At 43.0% G+C, this 22,485-nt stretch overlaps 1 protein-coding gene across 1 annotated transcript in view; it reads right to left on the bottom strand.

Annotated features, from left to right (window-relative positions):
* LOC144827650 (TRPM8 channel-associated factor homolog) overlaps positions 1 to 22,485 on the bottom strand; it is a 340,419-nt gene that overhangs the window by 216,479 nt on the left and 101,455 nt on the right. The window contains exon 2 of the mRNA XM_078685891.1: positions 11,884 to 12,854. Within this exon, the coding sequence (XP_078542017.1) occupies positions 11,884 to 12,854 (971 nt within the window). The remainder of the gene's footprint in view (positions 1 to 11,883; positions 12,855 to 22,485) is intronic.

Genomic DNA, 22,485 nt, shown 5'->3' with positions numbered 1-22,485 from the left:
GTCGAACTGGAAGGAGTTGAGGGCGGTTTGGTTGGCTCTTCTGTGGTTCGCTCCTCTCCTTCGGGGGCGGGCGGTCTCGGTGCAGATCGACAACCAGGTGGTTCGTGCTTATGTGAATCACCAATGGGGCATGTGTCGATCTCTGTTTCTCCTGTACCGGAAGATCGGGCTTTGGGCCGAGTTGAATCTTTTGTCTCTGACGGCGGTCTATCTTCCGGCGAAGGTGAATGGATCTGCGGATTCTTTGAGCAGGGTGTTCCCCTCCTCGGTGTCCCTGTGTCTGTCCCCGGATCTGTTCGATCTAATTGTCCTCCGGTTCCGCCGTCCTTGGCTGGATCTTTTTGCCTCGGAGGTTTCCGCCCTTCTTCCTCTGTTTTGCAGCATCATTTCCTCTGCGTTTGCATGGGCCACCAATGCTTTCTCGGTTCCGCGGTCGAAGGGCCTGCTATTTGCCTTCCCTCCATTTGCCTTAATTCCGATGGTCCTCCGGAAGATTCGGTTGGATCGGGAGGAGGTTCTCCTGGTGGTTCCGGAGTGGTCTTGGCAGTCTTGGTTTCCCCTTCTGCTGACCTTGTCTGTTTCCCTCATTGGAGGTTTCTCCTGTCTCCATCCCCCCTGCGGGCTCCTCTTCTCGGGATTCCCTCCCTGCGCCGCCTCCGGCTGGGGGTTTTTCACTTGAGAGGTTGAGTTTGCTGGGTCTGGGTTGCTCGGTGGAGGTTGCTCAATGTCTCTAGCTTTCTCGGAGTCCTTCCACTTTGAAGTCCTATGCTCGTCACTGGAAGAATTTCTCCTCCTGGTGTCTTGGGAAGGGTCTCTCTTCTGACTCCTGTGAGGCCGTGAGGGTGTTGGACTTCTTGAGGGATGGTTTTGTCTTGGGGCTTGCGGTTTCTACCCTGCAGGCGCAGTGGGCTGCGATTCTTGCTTTTCGGGGTTCCTCTGTGTCATCTGTCTCCCCGTTGGTGGCTCGCCTTCTGCGGAGTTTCTTGATTCAGCGTCTTGTTTCTCGTTCTCCTGTTCCTCCTTGGGATCTTCCCTTGGTTCTGCGGGCTTTGACGGGTCCTCCTTTCGAGCCTTTGGACTCTGTGACTCTGAAATACCTTTCTGCTAAGGTTATTTTCCTGGTGGCCATTACTTCTGGGCGGAAGGTTGGTGAGATTGGGGCTCTGATGGCTTCTCGCCCTTTTTCCGCTTTTGCGCTGACAAGGTCATTCTCCGCCCGAGTCAGTTCTTTCTTCCTAAGGTGTTGTCTTCTTTTCACTGTCAGGAGGATATTGTTCTCCCGGTGTTTTTTCCGGATCCTGCATCTCCTGAAGAGGTGCTCCTCCATTCGTTGGATGTGCGGAGGGCTCTCCGCATCTACTTGGAGCGTACGGCTGGTTTCCGTAAGGTTGATTCCCTGTTTGTCACCTAGGGCCTGTCGGGGCTGGGGCTTCGGCCTTCTTTGTCCACCTTGTCTCGTTGGGTCAGGGGCGCTGTGGTTTCTGCTTACAATTCGGCCCGATGTCCTCTCCCTTCTTTTGTTCAGGTTAGGTCGACCAGGGGTGTTTCTTCCTCCTGGGCCATGTTCAAGGGGGCCTCCTTGAGGGACATTTGTAATGCTGCCACGTGGGCTTCTCCCCATACTTTTGTTTCCCATTATCGACTTCAGTTGGGGATGGCGGCCTCTGCTGCCTTTGGGGCTCATGTCCTGTCTGCGGTACATGATTTGTGATGTGTACTGTTTTCTGTTGATTAAAATGGACCTGTTTTCCTCGCACCTTTGGTCTGTTTTTTTCTTACAATCACCTTGTGCTTGGGTATGGGCTCACTTGTAAGGAATGGGACGGGGAGACAGGATGAGGAGGTAATGCCCTGTTACTCACCGGTAATATCCATTACTCCGAGTCCTGGTCTCCCCGTCCCATTCCTGAGCCCTTCCCTCCCTCCCTGTTGGGGTTTTCTTTGGGTGATTGTCTGTTTTCGTTCTGGGTTTTCTTTAGTATTCTCAGGATGTTCCAATGCTGCACTTCCCCCTTTATTGTCACGTGATAGTGACGCCATCTTGGGGGAAGTGCAAACAGCTCAGCTAGGCTAAGGGTTTCTTTGGAGCAGACTAGCTGCTCACTTGTAATAATGGGACGGGGAGACCAGGACTCGGAGTAATGGATATTATCGGTGAGTAACCGGGCATTATGCTCCAAGAGGCTAAAACTAAGATGTCCCGATTGCCATTTGCAATAAAGTGCGCAAGGTTCCAGAGGGAGCTAGACTTTCTTTATATCAAGAGTAAAATAGCCCTTTGGAAGAATATTTTTAAGTTCTTCAGCAATCACCTGGCAGACATTGACTGCATGCTCATGGCCCTCTGTGGGCGAATGGCAGCAGAACAAGGACCTGTGCCTGAAACTCTCAAGAGCCCACGATTCCGTGATTTCCGTCTAGTATTCATGCCTCGGGTTTGCATTGTCAGCGGGGCCTTCACTGCCCCACGTGGGTTGTTATATTTCCACGCAGCATACATGATCACAATTGAGGCAGCAATGGAATTAAGACTCGTTTTAAAAAAGGTTTTTTGTGCAGACGTGATGACGATGTACCCAGTGCTTTAAATTGGCCGGTACTCACCGGTACTGAGTACCCGCACTTCTACATTTTCTGCGCTTGAGTACCGAAACTTCTTCTTGTTCAATGAGAGCACCGGTACTCATAGGCAGCAAGCCAACCCAGTGCAATTTGGCCTTTTAAAAACCAAAGCGCGACACACAGCCGACGAGTCAGTCCGTTTTTGTGACGCACTCGAGTGCTAATCTCTCCTTAACATCTGCTAATTGAGCAGTGCCCCTGCCCCCGTCGTGCTCTCTAACCTGGGCTGCTGCAGCCTCCTGGATACGGGATTCGTTCAGCAGACCTGCACGCTGGGCTATTGTGCTCTGTTGGCCATACAAACACCTTCGAAAAGTGGAGGAAGCTCTGTTTTTTTTTTACATTTCTTCTTGTGCCCCCCCCCCCTACAGTCGAGCTCCCATCAACCCATTGCAAGGCGTAAAAGACTTGGTGGGGGACAGATGAAGGGCCCAATTTGCATCTTGCCCCTCTCCCTACTGATAAATACACTACAGCCTTACATTTTCAGAGCTTAACTATTAAAAAGGAGAAATAATATACATACCATTCCTTTAAAATGTAATTGAACAAGAAAGTGCGTGATATTGTGTTATGTATGTTTGATTTCTATAGCACTTTCCCAATGCTTGTGAGGCCCAAGGCGATATTACACTGGAAACAATTTGAGAAGGGATTTATATTCAATTAAAAGTAAAATATTTATAACAGTAGAAAATAAATGTAGTGAGCTTTTTTCTTAGTGCCGTTGAAACAATTTCTATTATAAAGCGCCAATGAAATACAATCTTAAATGAAGAAGTGCATTCGGTCATGAGGTTTTATCAATGATTTCATTAATGGCCAGCCCTCCGCGTTCATCCGCTTGTTCCAGGTAATTGTTGCTTTTAGCAGTTTATTGTGGGGGCACGTGAACTAAATACCCTATCTGCATGCACGAGTGCTTCTGTGTCCCTGCATGTGTTCTTGTATAAGTGAGTGTTGTCTGCAGTGTGCATAGCTGCACACTAATTAAAGAACCCTTTGCACTATATGTAGCCCCACCCCCATGGCTCCACCCCCATAGCCCTACCCGCCTCTAACCCCGTCCCCTAGCCCACATCTCAATTAGGTGCGTACCTGCACTTATATTTTTCCATTTAAAGCACTGGATGTACCTGTAATACCGTTTCACGTCTAGACTCTGATCACAAGGTAACAACGTACAAAAGGTTTTCATTGGGCCAAATGTGGCAACCTGATGAGGGCTCTAGGGGAAAGTTCTACTAAATTGCTTGGGAATGTCCCTATTTTATTGATAAGCAGTACACGCCCTATGAGGAATGCATGATGTATGATTGTGCGCACAAATAGGCAACATCTGCACCAGTGTTAGAGCTAGACCACTTTATGTGATGTCCATGTCCTAACCCGCTACCTCATTCTGATTTGAAAACAGAAAATGTGAGGAGAAGAAAGAGGGAAGGAGCGAGACAGAGATGCAGAGTGAGAAAGAGAGAGACCAACAGGAGAGAGTGAGAGACAGGCAGTGGGAATCAGAAAGGTCAGCAGAGACAAAGCCCTCGCCTGCCAGAGTACCAGGTCCTCCCCCCGACACTCTTATATGTCTCCCCCCCCCCCCACGCGGTGCTGATCTCTGTCACCGAAATGTATGGAGAGGTGGGACGGATAGTTACTCGTGGCGTGACGCAAACTGATCGGGCCCCCTGCAGGATGTAATGAGGTGCCCCTCGAGTCCCCCATATCTCATAGATATTCGCTGGATTTGAGCTGAATGGACCCCCCCCTGGAGGGCCGGGGGCTCATTGGGCCGCAGTAGCTGCAGGAGCCTTTGTTACGCCTCTGGATACACTTTCGTAACTGTTAATGCTTTGTCGGATGCAATCGTATTTTGGGCTGCTAACAATTTATTTTGTATTTTTTAAAACTGTGGTTCAGAAAGGAAAACTCCGTGATACTGACACAATGCTTGGGCGGCCATTGTGAGTTTTCACTGTATGCATAGGGAGGATCACCCTAAATAGTGCACACCTCCTTATGCATGGACGGTGGTAACCGTATGGCGGACGAGAAGGTGCAACCAAGAAATTGCATGGGCAGATGAACTACAATGTTATATTACTCACCTGCTCCCACAAGAGAGATCTTAAGAGAGGGTTACAGAGAGACTAACACGCAGCCCATGAGAACGAGAAATAAAGTATGTGAGAACAAGTAGGAGAAAAGTAGATAGGAACAGAGACCATTCCAGGAAATAAAGAAATGTATAGAACGGAAAAGTGATAGTAAAAGCAACAGAGAGACAGTAAAAGAAAGTATAAAGGGGAAACAAGTGAATAGATTGAGAAAACATGAAACAATGATAACAAAAGATAATACAAAGTAAAGGACAAGAGCGTAAAAAAATAGAGTAAGTAAGAATAAGAGAAAGGAGAAAAACAAAGAAAGAAAGAAACAACAGAGTGAGACAAAAAGAGGATAAGTGTGAGTATGAAAGAGAGCAAGTAGGGCACAAAGTACCAATCTTCAAGAAGCCTACCTACTCCCTTTTAATGACTGATTATTTTAGCTTTCAGAAATAATTCCTATTATTACATTTATTAAGGAGTTTTGTAAAATAAATGTCCATCCTCTTTTGGGTAATGAATTTAGTGGAAGGCGCATTTGGCAATTTTCAGAGTTCCCTGAACCTTGTATTCTCAGGTTGTGGCCAAGGGTGTTCCCTTGTACACCATCTCTGATTCCACGTTTCCTTTTGTGGAAGAGTGATGGTTATCCAGAAGGTCACTAGACAACTAAACAAAATGCCAATATTGCAATAATTGTTTCAAAAGGGAAAGAAGAATCACCACGCACAAAGAATTAAACTATGCGCGAGAGGGGACAGTTTTGTCAGAATAAATCTCATTTATTTTTATCAAAGTTTGTAGTTTTTTTGTTGGTTCGAAATTCACCACAACAATAAGACACACAAAAAATGCGGACAATATCCAGAAGGTCAGGCCTTGAGTGAAGGACTTTGGCTAAGAAGTATTGAGGTGTCAGTTTCTTCAAGAATTCAGGTCCTTGGTAGACGTTATCTGGTATTGTGTCAAGGTCAGTTATTGGGGGTTGATTCATCTTGGCATCTCAATAGCTTGACTCAAACAACTGTACATCTATTTCTGAAAGGTTTGATGGGGCTATGGAGATTGTTTCTTCCTGATTCAAATGGTTGCTTTGTAGGTTAGGTTTGAAAGGGTGTAGGAAAATGCCTATTTGTATATGATCACCCACATTTTATTCGACTGATGCTGCTGGTTTTTCACTATGTGCACAGGGGCTCTGCTAACCAGGCCCCAGCACATGAGCTTTTACCCCGGAAACTTGTTGAAATTGGCTCTACTCCTAATTGGCATGTTTAGATTATCTGTAGTGCCTAGCATTTGGTTTAAAGTGTCCTCTGGGGCTGTAAGGTAAATGTCACTAGTGAACTGCAGCACACATGCGGCCATCACTAGAGTGGCAGTGCAAAACATGACTTCAGGCTTGCCAACAGTAACCTGACTGTGAAGGATTACATTGCAAATTCAACCTGTGAAAATACATCCTTTGGACCAGAATAAACCCTCCTTTCAAATATTAATAAGTCACCCTTAAGGAGACCGTAATACCATAAATGGCAGGGTGCATTGTATTTAAATTAGGATATGTAAAGGTGTAATGTAAAACGTGTCCTTACAATGACAAAGCCCCAAAAGCTGTTTTCACTGTAGCAGGATTAGCTGTTCTATTGGACAGCATTGGGAGTTGATATTAAAATTAAATAATGTTATCTCTGCCTAGGAACCAACAAAAAAATTAATTCTTGGACTTTTAAAACTATTTATTACAAATTTAACTCATTAGTAAAATCGGATGCATACTAAATATGTCACAAAAAGTACTAGTAAAAGTCACCTTCATCCTGCTTACAGCCTCTAGAAGCCCATTTGACAGAGCTTCCAACTTTCACCCAGGTGCTAAATAGCATCTTGATGAGATGTGAAAGTGCTCCCACAGAGGAGACAAAGACTTTAGTTGTGGGAAGGTGTTCTGTTCCTCTGAAAGGATGGCCAACTGGTATGTGCCCAGGAGAGTTCCTAACTTCAAAGACACCAGCCCTGTCCTGGGCAAACATAGCTAACATCTGTGTCTGCCAGTTGCCTTTGTTGCCCTTGCCAGTCAGACACCAGACCTAGCTGACCCCAGAACCGTCCACAGAGAAGGGGTTGCTAATTTCTCTGGCCTCATCTCTAGGGTGGGCACAGATTCTGCTCAGTGGAAGAAAGAATGTCATGTTGGAGTTAGGTAGAGAGGGGCACTGTGGGAATTTTGCAATATGGCACAAAGCAAATGCTGCAAAAGTGGGTAGGGTCACACCTGGGAACTATTACCTCATTAGTTAGGGAGGGGCCTTTATTTACCCCCAACCACAGGCCATGTCAGGCATAAATCTGGTACCCCGAGGAAACCTCTTTCTATCACCACTGGATCTGTGGAAGACAGAAGAAAGACTGCACCTGCTGGTGAAACTTGTGAGGAAACCCCCCAAGGGATGGATCCACTCCCACTTGTTCCCAGGACAAAGAAATGCACTCCAAGGCTCAGTTGGCTGACCTCCTGTTAAGCTACAGGGACACAAATGATGCAATAATTTGGTTTCCCTGGAAAACACAGCTGATTAGTTTGAACTGAATCTGCCCTGCACTCTGCTGGTGGCTTCTTCTGGAATGAGTTATCACCCCCAAAGTACTGTTTCTGAGGTCCTGGAACACCTGCTGATGTCAGAGCGTGCTCCCTCTGTCTAAACCTGATAACCTGTGAGTTAGAAACTTTTTGCCTGGAGAATCATCGCGGGACTGGGACCAAAGTGCCAATCGATTTGCCAAGAGTTCATCGCTGGTGGGCCTGACTTCTCCACTGCTCCCGCTACGCTCTTCTCCACAGCAGATGTCACCCCTTTGTAGTGTCATGTGGTCAAATATCTGATTAAGTGAGAACACCACCATTTTGCATGTTCACATTCAATTGACACTGTTTCTTGAACACCATGCATTGACATTTGACACACATTTCATTGCATGCCTGTGCAGGATAATATTTTCTGAAATGGCTTCGCTTACATTTTCACGTCCTAGGCATAATTTTAACTACCTTGAACATTCTATATGAGGACTAAGCTTACTATCAAAATGTGGTCACATATTTCTATGCGCTCAGCAACTGAGCTATCATACTAGAATAAACAATAGGGCCTGACTGGGGCTTCGGCATGGCAGCATCGGTGATATTTATTATATATACAGCATCACTTCCTTGTTTAAGTTAGATGAGCATTTTGCTGCCAATGAGAGGTGACCCCATGTCGGAATCCCAGCCAGCTGATTCCTGTTTACCTCCTTGAAGAATGTGGCCCTGCTGTCTGCCAAGATGGGAGCTCTGATGACATTTACCCACAGGTATTGGGGAGTTAGATCACCTTGTTGTGTAGTTCCTATAAACCTATAAAGGATCTGCGCGTTTAAACAACATAGACTGTGGGATTGGTGTCCAGACTGATTCCAGACACCCCCACTGGGTATGTTCGCCTGTATACCAGCTAGCTCACTGTGCCACTGTAACCTCCTCTTACCAAGGAGAGAAAAGTTCTTGGCAACTATCGAACATGACAACTCCGTCCCATTAGGGATCGTGGAAACAGTACAGAACTTTTGGCTCCATCACTCATGCTCACTTTATCTCAGAGAGATACACAGAATAATCGGCGGGGACATTTTCAATAAGCATTTATTGATCCAGCGTCATTTTAGTGTTGAAACAACCATAAGACAGAAACAGATGTAAATGATTATAAGCACCAACAGAGTAAAAGGATGGTATGTTCCTACCATAGTGCTAAAATAATGAATACAGGAAGGTATATAAATACATGACAGTAAGAATGCGTACTCCCCCGATGTAACCCTAAATAGATGTACCTACATGTACCTAGCATGTATGCAGATGTAGAGCCAATAATTCCTCTAGGATAAAGCCAACCCCATTACCTGAAGTGAGAGACTGTGGGACCCCATCTTGATCTCGAGATGGACACCCCGTGAGGGATGTCAGACCACTGCGAGCTGGAGTGCCTGCTTGCAGGAACCTCAGCGTCTCGCGTCAGTGTGTCAGCGTGGAAGTCCTTTTTCCCCTCTCCCTGCCTCAGCAAAGATATGGTGTTTATATACCCAAAGTGGTACCCTCAGGGGATCTACCTTGCTGTGTCATATCGAACTAGTATGACACAAGGAATGACCCTTATACATAGTTATTATGCAGGAGATGGTAGTCCTGCTGAGATTCCAAGAATCTTCATGCATAATGAACGAGGCTAGTTTTTAGAGAAAACCCACGTCCTTTAGGCAGTACAGTAACTAGGTGAAAGGTCAGTACCAAGAACCGTTATGTAGTGTAATGGCAGGGGAAATATAGGTGAATGTTTAGTTACTCTCTGGGCCTATAATGGGGTACCTGTATGAAACATAACAACCTGACAGAGATTTGGCAGATACACCCTCCCTAGACAAACTAGGATCGGAAGCATTAGGTACAAGTACAATATAACACAGTACTTATATACAAGCATATATTCTCTTCTATAGCATGATGGTTGAACTATTCATCTTCTTCACCATACTCATAATGTTAACTATGTTATTCTGTTTCCTTCTATTGATTATCACAGCGCATGTCTTCTATATAAGAATCACAGTGCTTCAATAAATAGTGAAACACCTTGCTGAGTATTTCTTGTCTCACTCTCATTGGGTATGCATACGTAACCAAACAAAAAGGTTCTAGATCTGTTACCATGATTCCTTGGAGAGTCAGCGTTTTCCTGTTTTGAGGTTGCATAATACATGTGTTACCTTGTCAGGTTTAGGGGTACAGATGGTGCGCTTTGAGCTGGCAAGACTACATGCCAACATATCCTGAGGGTGTGCGTGGAATCCGACTTGCACGATGTTTATGTTGTCCAACAAATGCACAGTTTTGATTGGGAAAGTATAAGCTGTACAGCAGTAGGCCTTGTCACCCACAAGTCGGGAAGCATGGTATTTAAAGGTAGAACTTCTAGAGATCTAACTTTAACATGTACTTACAGTGACTAGTACCCAAAAGCAATTTTTCACTGTGACAGGCATAGCTGTCCTATGTTGAAAACCAGATGACATATTACAAATTCTAATCCTGCATCTCAGGAATGGGACTAGGTAAAAACGAATTTAAACAACAATGTTTATTAGTTATTAAAAATCCAATTTAATGGTGACGTCATATGTTTAATTAATAATAAGGAAAAGGGACTTTTAGAACGTAAACATTTCCCTGCCGGAAGTTCCAAGACAGTAAATTTGCATTAGCTCTCCCACTTCTGCTAGCCAGTAATTAGCATTTGAATGCATGTGGAAAAAACTGCAGACTGCTTCCCAGGAGAAAAAACATAAGCTGACCTGAATGGATAGAGATGAGCCCTTTGAACCTGATAGAATATGTAGGGTAAGACTTGAGCATCCTTTTTGACAAAACAGTATCAAATCCTGCTTGACAGTTCTGCTGAGTTTACATATAACACTAGAGGCGCACCTGAAAGGATGGCAAACAGTATGCCCAAACAATTCTTTTGTATCCACTGTCTGGTAGCTAAAGGACCTAATTTGACCTATCAGACTTCTGTCTCTGGTCTTTTACAGATAACACTGGGGGCACACTTTAAATGAAGGTAAACAGGATTCCAAAACAATTCCTTTTTATCCACTGTCTGGTTGCTGGAGAACCCAGTTTTGTTCTACCAGACGTCTATCTCTGGGTTAATTGGGGATACAGCGACTGCCTCAAACTTAAATTTAGTGTTAGTTGTGGGAGGGCAATGGGATTATCATAGTAAACTCCCTACACAAACCTCTAAGCACTCAGAGCACATGTTTAGTGTGGCCAAAGATTTCCGCCATCTTGAAAATGCCCAAAGTGGGTAGTTTTGTCCCAGGAAGTTTTACCCCATTGGTCTAGGTGTGGCCTGAAGTCATGCTCATTCACTAGAATGTGCTAGGCATAAATGTGGCATTTATAGGCACTCTTTTCAGGACACTTCTGGACCTGAGGAAGCACAGAAGACTGGATCTGCTATCTGTGACCTGAGAAGAGCCCTGAGAAGATTGCACCTGCTTTCTCTTGTACCCAGGGCAAGGAGTGGACTCTAAGGGACATAAGGCTGACCTTCTGTTAAAGCTACAGGGATACGAGAAAAGAGGCCTTTTACTGCAGGTTCTCAGCTGACCAGTGGAAACCAGACTTGGACAGGACCCTGCTGTGAGGCCTCTTCTTGGCACCATGTGAGTCTCTAAGTGCCTCCACTGAGGTCCAGATGGGCTTTAGAAGGGTACTACTTGGGTGGATAGGGATTTAAAGGACGAAAGTCAGAAGGTATAATCTGTGACCAGGACAGACCTGGTTGGTTTATCCTATCTGTGCTCCATCGCAGTCAGCCTCAAATTGCACCACGACCATTGACTGTCACTGGCACTTTATGCCTCTTGGCGCCATTCCTACTTAAAACTTTAAAATTCATATTTCTGGTTTCCCTTATTGGATATTTGTCATTTTGGTGTCATTTTGTTTAGTACATTATGTTCTATTTTTCTAACTCAGTTTGGAATTTGTATGGTCTTGCATTTCACCTTTATTACAATTTTGGTACTGTATAAATACATTACACATTGCACTATGTGAAGTCTGTCTGCTCATTGCTATAGCTACCAGGGGGTTGAACTCGGGTTAATTTAGTAACTTTGAGGCTTCAGACATACAAGGGTTGTGTTTGTTTCATGAGGTGGATAATCAACCACCCTAAATAATAATCCAGATTCTTATAGCTATCCTCTGTGTCACCAAGAAAACATTTCTGTTGAACACCATGCTGCACACTGTTCAGGGCATCTTCTTCCAATATTCAACCAATGTTCTTAGGGTCTAATTGCACCTTGATGGACTTAGTGGTAGAGACAGATGTGTCTCTTCTGGTGGAATGGATGTTGTGTACAGTGCTCTAAACTGGACATCCTGCCTTCTACTGGTGCAGAAGGCAGATGTGCCCTAGCACCCTCACATAAATCAGAGCTTTAGTCATATGCTATAATAGTAGATCCTGAAAAGAAATTTCCAGTTAGAGATAATATACAACTCTGTCAATCATGTACATTGATTATACATGGGAAACTCTACCTCCAGTAGTTCCATTGATCTGCAGCTTTTCTAAACCGGAAACCGAAAACTCCTGGGGACTCTTAACCAGTGAAGTTAGGTAAGTTTCAACGCTAGGAACCGTGCTACCCAAACTCGCCGCCAGTCTCAGGACAAAGGCCTCTTTAGAGCTTCCTTTTATTGGCTCTTTCACGCTTACTTTGCAAATCCCAGTTTTTTGTATGAGTTTGAGGATCGTTTGTTGAATCGGTGAAAACACCTGGCTGTTGCCAGCTTTTGTTTTCAGTATGGCTGAGCAATCCTGAGCTAAACTTCCCAGCCAGGATGTCAGGGGTGCTTGGAAGTCTTGACTGGAGCTCATCTGCTGCTGTAAGTAGGAAAAAGCTGTGCGAAAGTGATAATGCAGCTCAGTTCCTTCAGCAGCTGAAGTCTTATAAGCTACTGCCTTGCTCAGACTACCCAGTATACTTATTCCAAAATGGTTGATGATTTTGTTACCAGGATATTCAGCAATTACATCGCCATAAGGATTCTGTCTGGCCCACCACCATGCCTGACCTCCGATGAGAAGGCCACCACCTTCAGCGACAAACTCCTGGAACTTTTGAGCCTCTGCGCTGATGGAGGCTGTGCAGCAGTAGACAGTGAAGTCTTGCTTCAGATCTGAGAGTTCACATGCAATGCTTTCTTGGTTCAGAAGAGCCTGAAGGTGTTTCAGGCCTCTCTCTACCCCCACTTTCCCTTTCCTTCCAGCATCAAGCCACGCAATTGCATTGAGGAGAAACCTTTTCAGTTTCAGAGCGCCAATTTGCCGTTCATGTGTTAACACCAACACTCGCCCTCTTCCATAATGTGCAGCAGCCAGAGGCCCAACAGGAAAGGCAGTCGCACCATGCAGCAGAAGAAGAGAAGGTATTCCGCTGTCCTTAAGGTTGAGTTCAGACACATCTTTCAGTAACACCTTTTGGTCTTTAAGGAGATCCATCCCATGCCTGCAAATACAAAAAATGTTTTGGAAAAGTGCTGCACTAACGAAGTAAATATCACATTTCTTTAACCACCTCAATGAATTAACAAAATATGCTCTGCATGGCTTACCATTTATAAATAATCTAAAATTACAGTAAGGAATGCTCCGGTCCTGAGCGATCAAACTTCTTTCAGTGTTCCCAACCAAAAGCAGAGAACCCTAATAAGCCCAGGCCATACATCATAGAGATTATAATAAGGTCTGAAGATATTCAATGAAATGGGCTATGGATTCCTTTCCTGAAAATCAGTCCCTCCAATATGCTGCTCGAGTTATGGAAATGGAACATGTTCTTTATTCAAGGGAATTGTTTTACTTTGCCTTCAGGGCCCATCAAGACACAGCCTCAACAGGTCAAATTGAGCATCAAAAATAGGAAAGACCTTAAGACCACTCTATTTAAAGATGCTTTTAGAGCACAATAGCCAGAGGAGGGAGTGTGAGGCACTTTCCTTCTAAGAAAGCGGGAACTATTCTGCATTAAACTCTCCCAAGTCATAATGTCTTGGATGTCACCCATGTTGACTCTAATCTATTACTTCTGTTTGTCTACTATCCTTAGCTATCCTTGAGTACTTATTTCCTCTTGAACTATCACAACTATCTGTAGTTCCTGGACTCCATTGAATCTAAGTTTATAATTAGCAGCACAAAATATTGAGTCAAAAATATTGTGTGGACAAGATATAGTGTCAAGTATATTGAGGACATAAACATTGTGAAGGTGGGTTTCTATGAGTAAACTAAATTTTACTATATACACTAACATATATATCTTCAAGGTACATAGACGTGGAGTTACGAATAGTAAATCTATACTCACCTATTTGCACTTACCTTCTGTATACTTTGGACTTAATATTTTTGTCACAATAGTCTGCCCACACAATATTTTTGTCATCGATATTCTTTCAGACAACCCACCTGGCATCATGCCAATACTATACAAAACTTCATAAATAAAACAACGAATAAAGAAAGTTACTGCACATGCTGCAAGTCTCATACAATGATGCACTTTAAGATTTCATTGATTGCACTATAACTCAATGGTTCTTAGGCACTATAGGGTAGAATCCTGAAGAGAGTTGTATGTATTCATCCGACGGCACATACACTATGGGCCGAATTCACGAAGATACGTTCATGTAGTAAAGTTACGAGTGTAGATTCTCTGTACCCGTGGTGGAATCTCGGCACTCAGGACAGAATCTCATCATGGAGCACTGTAGAGAGCGCGCTGTGCGGAGATTCCTCCCTGAGTGCAGAGACTCCCCCACAAATACAGAGACTCTGCACTCGTAAGTTTACTACATGTAAGTATCTTCGTGAATGGGGCCCTCTTTGTCAAGGAAGTAGCAGTCATAACTGCAAAAAAGAGGGGCACCAGGACCCATGGATGTGAGAAGCCCACTAAAGCCCAAATGCAGCTGTTTCTTGGTACTCAACTACAAACAAAAATATACTTCTGTCAGTTAAACCTACAAAATTACATAGTGCAACCTAGACATGAACCTAATTGGCAACACACTTTATCTTTATTCGTTAACCTCAAATAGGCCCTTTACAGAGATCTCCCTATATAGATGGTTTAATGCAGCCTGTATGTCCACTCATAAACAGCTGGAGGCAATTCTTAAAATCCACCCATGTTCATTAGAAGATGTCGAAGCTGCAAGAAGGTTATATAAAATGACTACAATGGAGAGGAAAATGAAATCCAGACTAAATCATGGGAACACCTTCAGTGACGGCCAGAACAAGGGATAATAATATGTTCTGGGAAATAGTTAATCATCCTTTTTTCTCAAATCAAGCTGCCCCGAAGATCTAATCTTTGATCTCGGCAGATCTGTGGGTGACTCATTTTTCAAAAATCTTCCAAACTGGGGATATACCGTTGCAATCCCCAATTTAGGAAATGGTTGCATAGGATTGCAAAAATGTACACGCCTTCCATATTCCAATAGAAATTAGTGAAGTGGCCACATCCATTGGAAAATGTGTATTTCTGAAAGCACCAGTCCTGTCGACAGTTTTAAATCTCATATCAACCTATAGGCTCTCTGTTAACAAATGTGTTTAAGAGAACTGTGATGGGCCCCATCCCAGACTCTTGCAGGACAGCAACTACTGTCCCCATTTTTAAAAATGGGGATAGGGCATTACCATCATCTTATAGACCAATCTCCCTGCTAGACTCTAGCGTTAAGTTCCTTGGATGAGTGCTTCTGTCACGTGGGAACCCTGAAGAAAACAAAATCATGACCAATGCACAATTTCGGTTTCAGACCAGGAATTGGAACTGTGAACCAATGCTTAAATTTCCATCTGATAGCAAGGAAATAAGTTATGGCCAAGAAGGGTGCTTTACATCTGGCCTTTATCGACCTATCAAGCCATTTCGATTTGGTAAATCAATGAAAGTTATGGAATATCATGGAAAAAATGGGGGTTGAAATTGAAGCCATTAACCTTTTAAAACATTTGCATCAGGACTTAACAGTACATACATAGGGATGGTGGTTGGCAAAGGACAGCAGTGTACAAGAATATGAGGAAAAGATCTCAGATCCTCAACTCTGCTTCCATTTACCTTTACATACTTTAGCAGGTGGAGCCAAGCATTCTCTGGGTAAGCTGGATACAAAATGGAGGTTAATCATGCCTTAATCTTTCTCCGGAAATAAATTAACGCTCTCTCTTGCAGTAATGTATAATGCCTTAACATCTGAGCTCTTCTGAAGAAGATTAAGCACATTTTCTCCTAAAATGTTCACCTAAATAAATATTGGAGTGTTAGCTCACACAAGGAAGTTCATATATAAGCAAGTTGTGCGCTATAGGGATGAATACTTATCAATATATGAATCAATAGCCGGGTTAGTCACTATTGATGGCCAATGAATGGGCCACTAATAGTTCACATATCTCATCTCAGCATTGCCTTTGGACCCGTCACACAAAAGTACCATGGAGTTTACTCATTATATCAATTTGTTCATAATATTCCTTCAAAATGTTTGTAAAGCATATTTCATTAAAGAAACTGTACAATCTTTGCATGGGCATACCGTTTCTGTCTTCTTATTGCAGTAGGGGTGTCCCGAAGGGATCACTGACATAATATCGACTACAAAAATATAGGCATTTAAAAATTCGACTACAAAATATCGACTACAAAAATATCGAAGTCCTATCTACAAACAGGTAAGTACAAAAATATCGAGTCAAAAATATCGTTTAAAAATATGTACTTTGTAAAAATATCGAATTTATTAAAATTCATGTAAAATTTTAAAAAATTAAAAATAAATAACTAAAATATACTTAAAAATACTTAAATAACCTTAAAATTATTAAATAATTAATTTAAGTTATAAAAAAAATACCATTTTATTTGTTAAAACATATATATATATATTAACAGAATATTATTAAAAAATATACAATATTATTACCGTAGCATAGCAAGAGTGTTAAAATTACTATTCCCACTCCAATGAGTGCAACAGTAGGGAAAGCGTTGGATAGCGTAGCGGTAAAAATTACTATTCCGACTCCAAAGAATTCTACAGTAGGGAAAGCGGTGGATAGCGTAGGGGTAAAAATTACTATTCCCACTCCAGTGAGTGCAACAGTAGGGAAAGCGTTCGATAGCGTAGCGGTAAAAATTACTATTCCAACTCCAAAGAGTTCAACAGTAGGGAAAGCGTTGGATAGCGTAGGGGTAAAAATTACTATTCCCACTCCAAAGAGTGCAACAGTAGAGAAAGCGTTGGATAGCGTAGGGGTAAAAATTACTATTCCCACTCCAGTGAGTGCAACAGTAGGGCAAGCGTTGGATAGTGTAGAGGTAAAAATTACTAGTCCCACTCCAGTGAGTGCAACAGTAGGGAAAGCGTTGGATAGCGTAGGGGTAAAAATTACTATTCCCACTCCAGTGGGTGCAACAGTAGGGAAAGCGTTGGATAGCGTAGGGGTAAAAATTACTATTCCCACTCCAGTGAGTGCAACATTAGGGAAAACATTGGATAGGGTAGGGGTTAAAATTACTATTCCCACTCCAAAGAGTGCAACAGTAGGGAAAACGTTGGATAGCGTAGGGGTAAAAATTACTATTCCCACTCCAGTAGGTGCAACAGTAGGGAAAGCGTTGGATAGCGTAGGGGTAAAAATTACTATTCCCACTCCAGTGAGTGCAACAGTAGAAAAAGCGTTGGATAGCGTAGGGGTAAAAATTACTATTCCCACTCCAGTGGGTGCAACAGTAGGGAAAGCGTTGGATAGCGTAGGGGTACAAATTACTATTCCCACTCCAGTGAGTGCAACAGTAGGGAAAGCGTTGGATAGCGTAGGGGTTAAAATTACTATTTACCACTCCAAAGAGTGCAACAGTAGGGAAAACGTTGGATAGCGTAGGGGTAAAAATTACTATTCCCACTCCAGAGAGTGCAACAGTAGGGAAAGTAAATACTTCATATATTATTTAAAAAAATATAAATTAATATCTATAAAAAATTAATTTAAAGTAATTACCAGTTTAATATAATAGAATAATTAATCAATTAAAATTACAAATTAAAATTAATTATTACAATTAGTTACCTATTAATATAAATTAATTACAAATTAACATTTAATTAATTAACAATTAAAAATTAATTAACAATTCATTAAAATTCAATTCAATTAAATAAATTGAATTATTTAATTAATTATAAATAAATTACTTTCCACTCTATTCCCCTATAAACCCACAACCCACTACAGAAAATAAATTAGGTAAATTAACATAATTAGCAATTAATCCATTAAATACATTAATTGGCAATTAAAATGTAATTAATTACCCATAAAAAATTAATTAACAATTAATTCTAAAAAAATACCAATAAATAATTTTACATATTTAATTAATTATAAATAAATTACTTCCCACCCAATTTCCCTATAAACCCACAACCCGCTACAGAAAATAAATTAGTAAAATTAACATAATTAGCAATTAATCAATTAATTAAAATTAATTGCCAATTAAAATTTTATTAATTACCAAATATAAATTAATTAACGATTAATTAAAAATGAATACCAATAAATAAATTTACATATTTAATTAATAATAATTAAATTACTTCCCACCCTATTCCCCTATAAACCCACAACCCGCCACAAAATTAAATTACGCAAAAATTAAAAAAAAATTCATTAATTAAAATAAATTAGAACATAAATAGACATTTTTCACACATATAATAACATAAAAAACACTATAAAAATTCGATATTATTAAAAATTCGATAATTTTAATAACCTATATTATATACTTCGATATTTTAACTTTCTATATTTTTAACATTCGATATTACATTACTTACCTTAAAAACGATATTTTTGATGTCTATATTCTGTCCATTCGATATTTTGTCCATTCTATATTTTGGACTGGATATTATGTCCATTCGATATTTTCTACTCGATATTTTGACTGTGTACCGTCCCGAAGCTATTAAATGTCCATGATACACCTATAGAGCTTTCCTAACAGTCAATTGTTTTGACCTTTATAAGTAGAATGGCCACCTCTTTGATCTGTCCGATTCAATACATTCCATGATTTTATACTTAATGGAACGTCTCTGTCAGAGACTGTCGCTGCATCTCTGCCTATAATTCTGGCTTCCTCGGGACAAAGATAAGGGGAACTGATGGTTTTAGACAATCTAGTCATTATGTGATTGTGTTTTATTGGTCTATCTTTTCCAGGCCTGGACTTCCTGGGATCCTAAAAGGGGATACATTGTAGTTCCTGCTCTCAGGACAGGGCTTGTTCCTCCGATGCAGAAGAGAGACCATTATCAGGGTGGTATTTTGATTCAAATCGTTTTGGTAGACTAATATTAATGAAACAATTTGAACAATCACGCAGATGTCAGTCTTTGCCGATTCAGCCTATTTGGACGCAAGGAATTTGTAGCACACATCCCGCAGAACATTCGATATTAATCAGTAATGGTTGCAAACACTCCGGTTTGGTGCATTTTCTTTTATATTATGGTATGTGATGTGTATTTTTACAGCACACTATCACCTGTGAGGGTATCCTGGTGCTTTGCAGGTGAGTGATGCTATCCATGTGGGGACTTACTCGAAGAACCACCTCTTAGACTTCTTGCGGAATTCAAGAATAGAGGAGGAGACTCTGATGTGATGTGGGAGGTTGTTATATGAGTTAGGAGCAATGGAAGAGAAGATTCAACCTCCTGATCTGTTTTGGAGGTGCCTGGAGGTTTGGTGGAAGTGTTTGCAGCTGTTCAGATATGCTGGACCTGCGTTGTGCAGTGTTTCAGATGTATGTGTGAGGAGCTTGAACTGTGTGCGCTTCTACATTGGGAGCCTTTGGAATGCTCTCAAGTTAGGTGTGATATAGGACTTGCGTGGGAGGTTGAGGGTGAGGCTGGCTGCTGTGTTCTGGATGGTCTGTAGACTTTTTATGAGTTGCTTGGTAAATCCTGTGTAGAGTGTGTTCCCGTAGTTTAGTCCGCTGGCGGTGAGGGGTTGGGTGACGGACTTTCAAATGTTGATTGGTTGCCACCTGTAGATTGTCCTCAACATCCTCAGAGTGGGTAAGCAGGAAGTGGTGACGTAGTTGACCTGGGTGGACATATCCAGCTTGTTGATGATGATCCTGATGTTTTGTGCTTTTGAGACAGGAGCAGGAGCATGTCTGTAGGCCACCAGGCTGAGTCCCGAGACAAAGCATATTTTCTGAAAATCACAACTTCTTCCTTATGCGTGTTCTGCTTGAAGTTGTTGGATTTCATCCAGGTGGCCAATTGGGTCATACAGGTGTTGAAGTTGTTACTTGTGCTGGGTGTTTTGTCCGGGAGGGACAGTATCAGTTGTGTGTCATCGGCGTAGTTGAGTATGTTAATGTCTAGTGCTCGGATGATGTCAGCCAGTGGGGTCATGTAGATGTTAAAGAGGGGTGGGCTGAGGAGCTTTGTAATGAGGTCCCAGGCTTTCAAAAAGTAAGGCAGCATGTTTTGTGAGTTCTTCCGGTATGGAATGTGCAGATCTGTCGGGCATGGGCATGTCCTGAACACTGCATATTGGACAATCCTGAATACACCTGCCTCCTTCCCTGAGAAATGGAAAAAAGCTGAAGTTAAGCCCCTCCTGAATAAACCTTCTGCCAATCCAGCAGACCCTTAGAATTCCTGGCCCATCTCTCTTTTCCCTTTTCCCTTTTCCCTTTTCCAGTGAAGGTTCTAGAGAAGACAATCAAACAACAACTCACTGAAAAACTGTAACGCAATAACCTCCTGGACCCCTCTCAATCCGGATTCTGAGCCAACCACAGCACAAAGACAGCCCTAATTGCAGCCACAGATGACATCAGAGACCTCATTGATCTTGGCAAAACAGCAGCCCTCATCCGCCTGCACCAGTCAGCAGCCTTTGACAGTCTCCCATCGCATCTTGATCAACAGACTCCACCACATCAGAGAGCAGTTTGATTGGCTGATCAGACTGCTGATTGTGGATTCTGCGATGTGGAGGTGTCATACGCCACACACCCATTTCTCCGTGGCTGTTGCCACGGTTGCTGTAACTGAAACTGCCCTGCTGCTGTGGTTCTCCCGGGCCTTAAGATTGGACCCTGCCCATACCTCTATTTTCACCCTGCCCAGTGTTTTTACACCACTGCCTTGCACAATCGGTGCTGTGGGATATCCTAGAGTTCCTGCTGTGAGGATGTGCAGGATGCCGGCTGGAAGCTGGCCCAGATTTCGAGGGTGTTGAGTCTGGTTGGGCTGTCTCAGGAGAGGAGCAGTGAAATAGGAGCTAAGGAGCAGGAGCGCCTCCAGAGGAACAGGAGCAGGGGGTAAGAAACTAGAGGCCACGTGGAGTGTCTTTGCACAGGACATTTAGCCTTGTTGAACACAGTTGCACCCATGTAAGTGGCCCGGGTGCGCAGCTGGTAAGGCACCCTCATCTCGTTATCCCAGCACGGAGGTAAGTGCCGCCCCCCTCTTGTTTCTTGTTTCTTGTGGGTAGTGGTGAACACGTTCCGCTCTCATTATGTAGGAGGTAGGAGCTGAGCGGTGTTTCTGTGGTGGGGGCAAGAGGGATTAGCCAGTTGAGCTGGGAGAGTGGGTAGTGAGAGTGCTCGGCCAGGTTAGGCTGTGGTTCGCACTGCCGTGTATGGGGTTGTAAATGGGGTTGCGCTGGGCCAGCCGGCTTGCGGCCTGGGTGCGGCTTGTGGGCTGCGGTTCGTCACTTAAAAAGGTGCTCATGGGGTTCTTGGTCACCTGATACAGGTAGAGGTAAGTCTAGGAGAGTTTTGAAACCGTGGAGTACTGGTTTTTATCCACAGGGATGTGCCAAAAGCATATTGTGATCGAGCCTCTACATCAGTCATCTTTTGGGTACAGGGATGAACGGGCCTTTTCTTGCCTTCAAGACACCCTTGGTTGGCCTTGACCTAGGGCCCTGGCTCGGGACTGATGCCTTGTGGAAGTGAAGGCTTAGACTTTTCTTGATCCACATCTTGTTTTGCAGGTCATAAGTTTGGTATAAGGTGACTGTCAAAAAATAGTGGGCAGGTCGTGGTCTAACCGCCCGACTATGTCAGTAGACCAAAGCCAACCCACAGAGGATCTGAGCCCCCCATTCTGCCATACTCATAGGAGGGGGCATATTTATTGCAATTTTTTCCCAAATTATCGTAGGTCAACTTACAGGCTGGAGAAGTCGCACATTCATCTCCAGTGGTGTCAGTAAATGAGGAAGTCAGCCCTCTAAGTTAAAGGCGGAGAAGCAACGGATGCCTCTTACTCCATGTTCCTGTTAAATACAAGGGGAACCCCCAGTCAGGGCAGTGTGTTGCTTTCCGGGGGAGAAGCCCCCTTGTGTGTAAAACCAGAGGGGAAAGCCACAGAGGCCTCTCATGCTCCACTGGCCACTCCGCCTCCTTTAAGACTGGATTGTACACTACCTGATATTTCACCATTCAAACCATCGTCCCTTGTGGGCGGTGAGAGGATAGAGGCCCCGTCTGTAATGCCAACGCAGCAAAGACAATCAACGGCCCTGTATTTGAGCACTCCCAGTCTTACAACATTGGATCACGTTAATCTGTCTTTTCCCCCGGATTTATTGTTGTATCCCCCAGTGAATATTTTAGCAGATTATATTTCTTCTTTTAGATCTCTGCAGAGTCTCAAACGTATTCTGGAATCTATTCTGTCCCTACTAGGAAAGAATACGGACAGCTCTGACCACATTTTAGATATTATATCAGTAATACTGAATAATCTGCCAACCAATGGGTCTGGGGAAGATTATAAGACTGCTGCAATGAGTCTCCCACTTGTACCACAGATATGTGGACTCAGGTGGGTGATTCCAAGATCAGGCCACATAGACAAGAAACATGCTGTGATCATTCCTTAGTCCTAAGTGACTTGGAAGCCCTGATTTTGGAAAAAGATCTTTCTGCCCATGAGGGCATTAATATTAAGACGACCCCCACTGACCTTGCTCTAGCCCCAGGGGAACCCTGAGACGTTTTCCCGATTTTTAAC

Source organism: Lissotriton helveticus, chromosome 4_1 (assembly GCF_964261635.1).
Source record: "Lissotriton helveticus chromosome 4_1, aLisHel1.1, whole genome shotgun sequence".
In the NCBI taxonomy this organism is placed as follows: Eukaryota; Metazoa; Chordata; class Amphibia; order Caudata; family Salamandridae; genus Lissotriton; species Lissotriton helveticus.
Note: the sequence above shows the minus strand (reverse complement) of the source record. Positions and strands in the feature narration are given on the sequence as shown.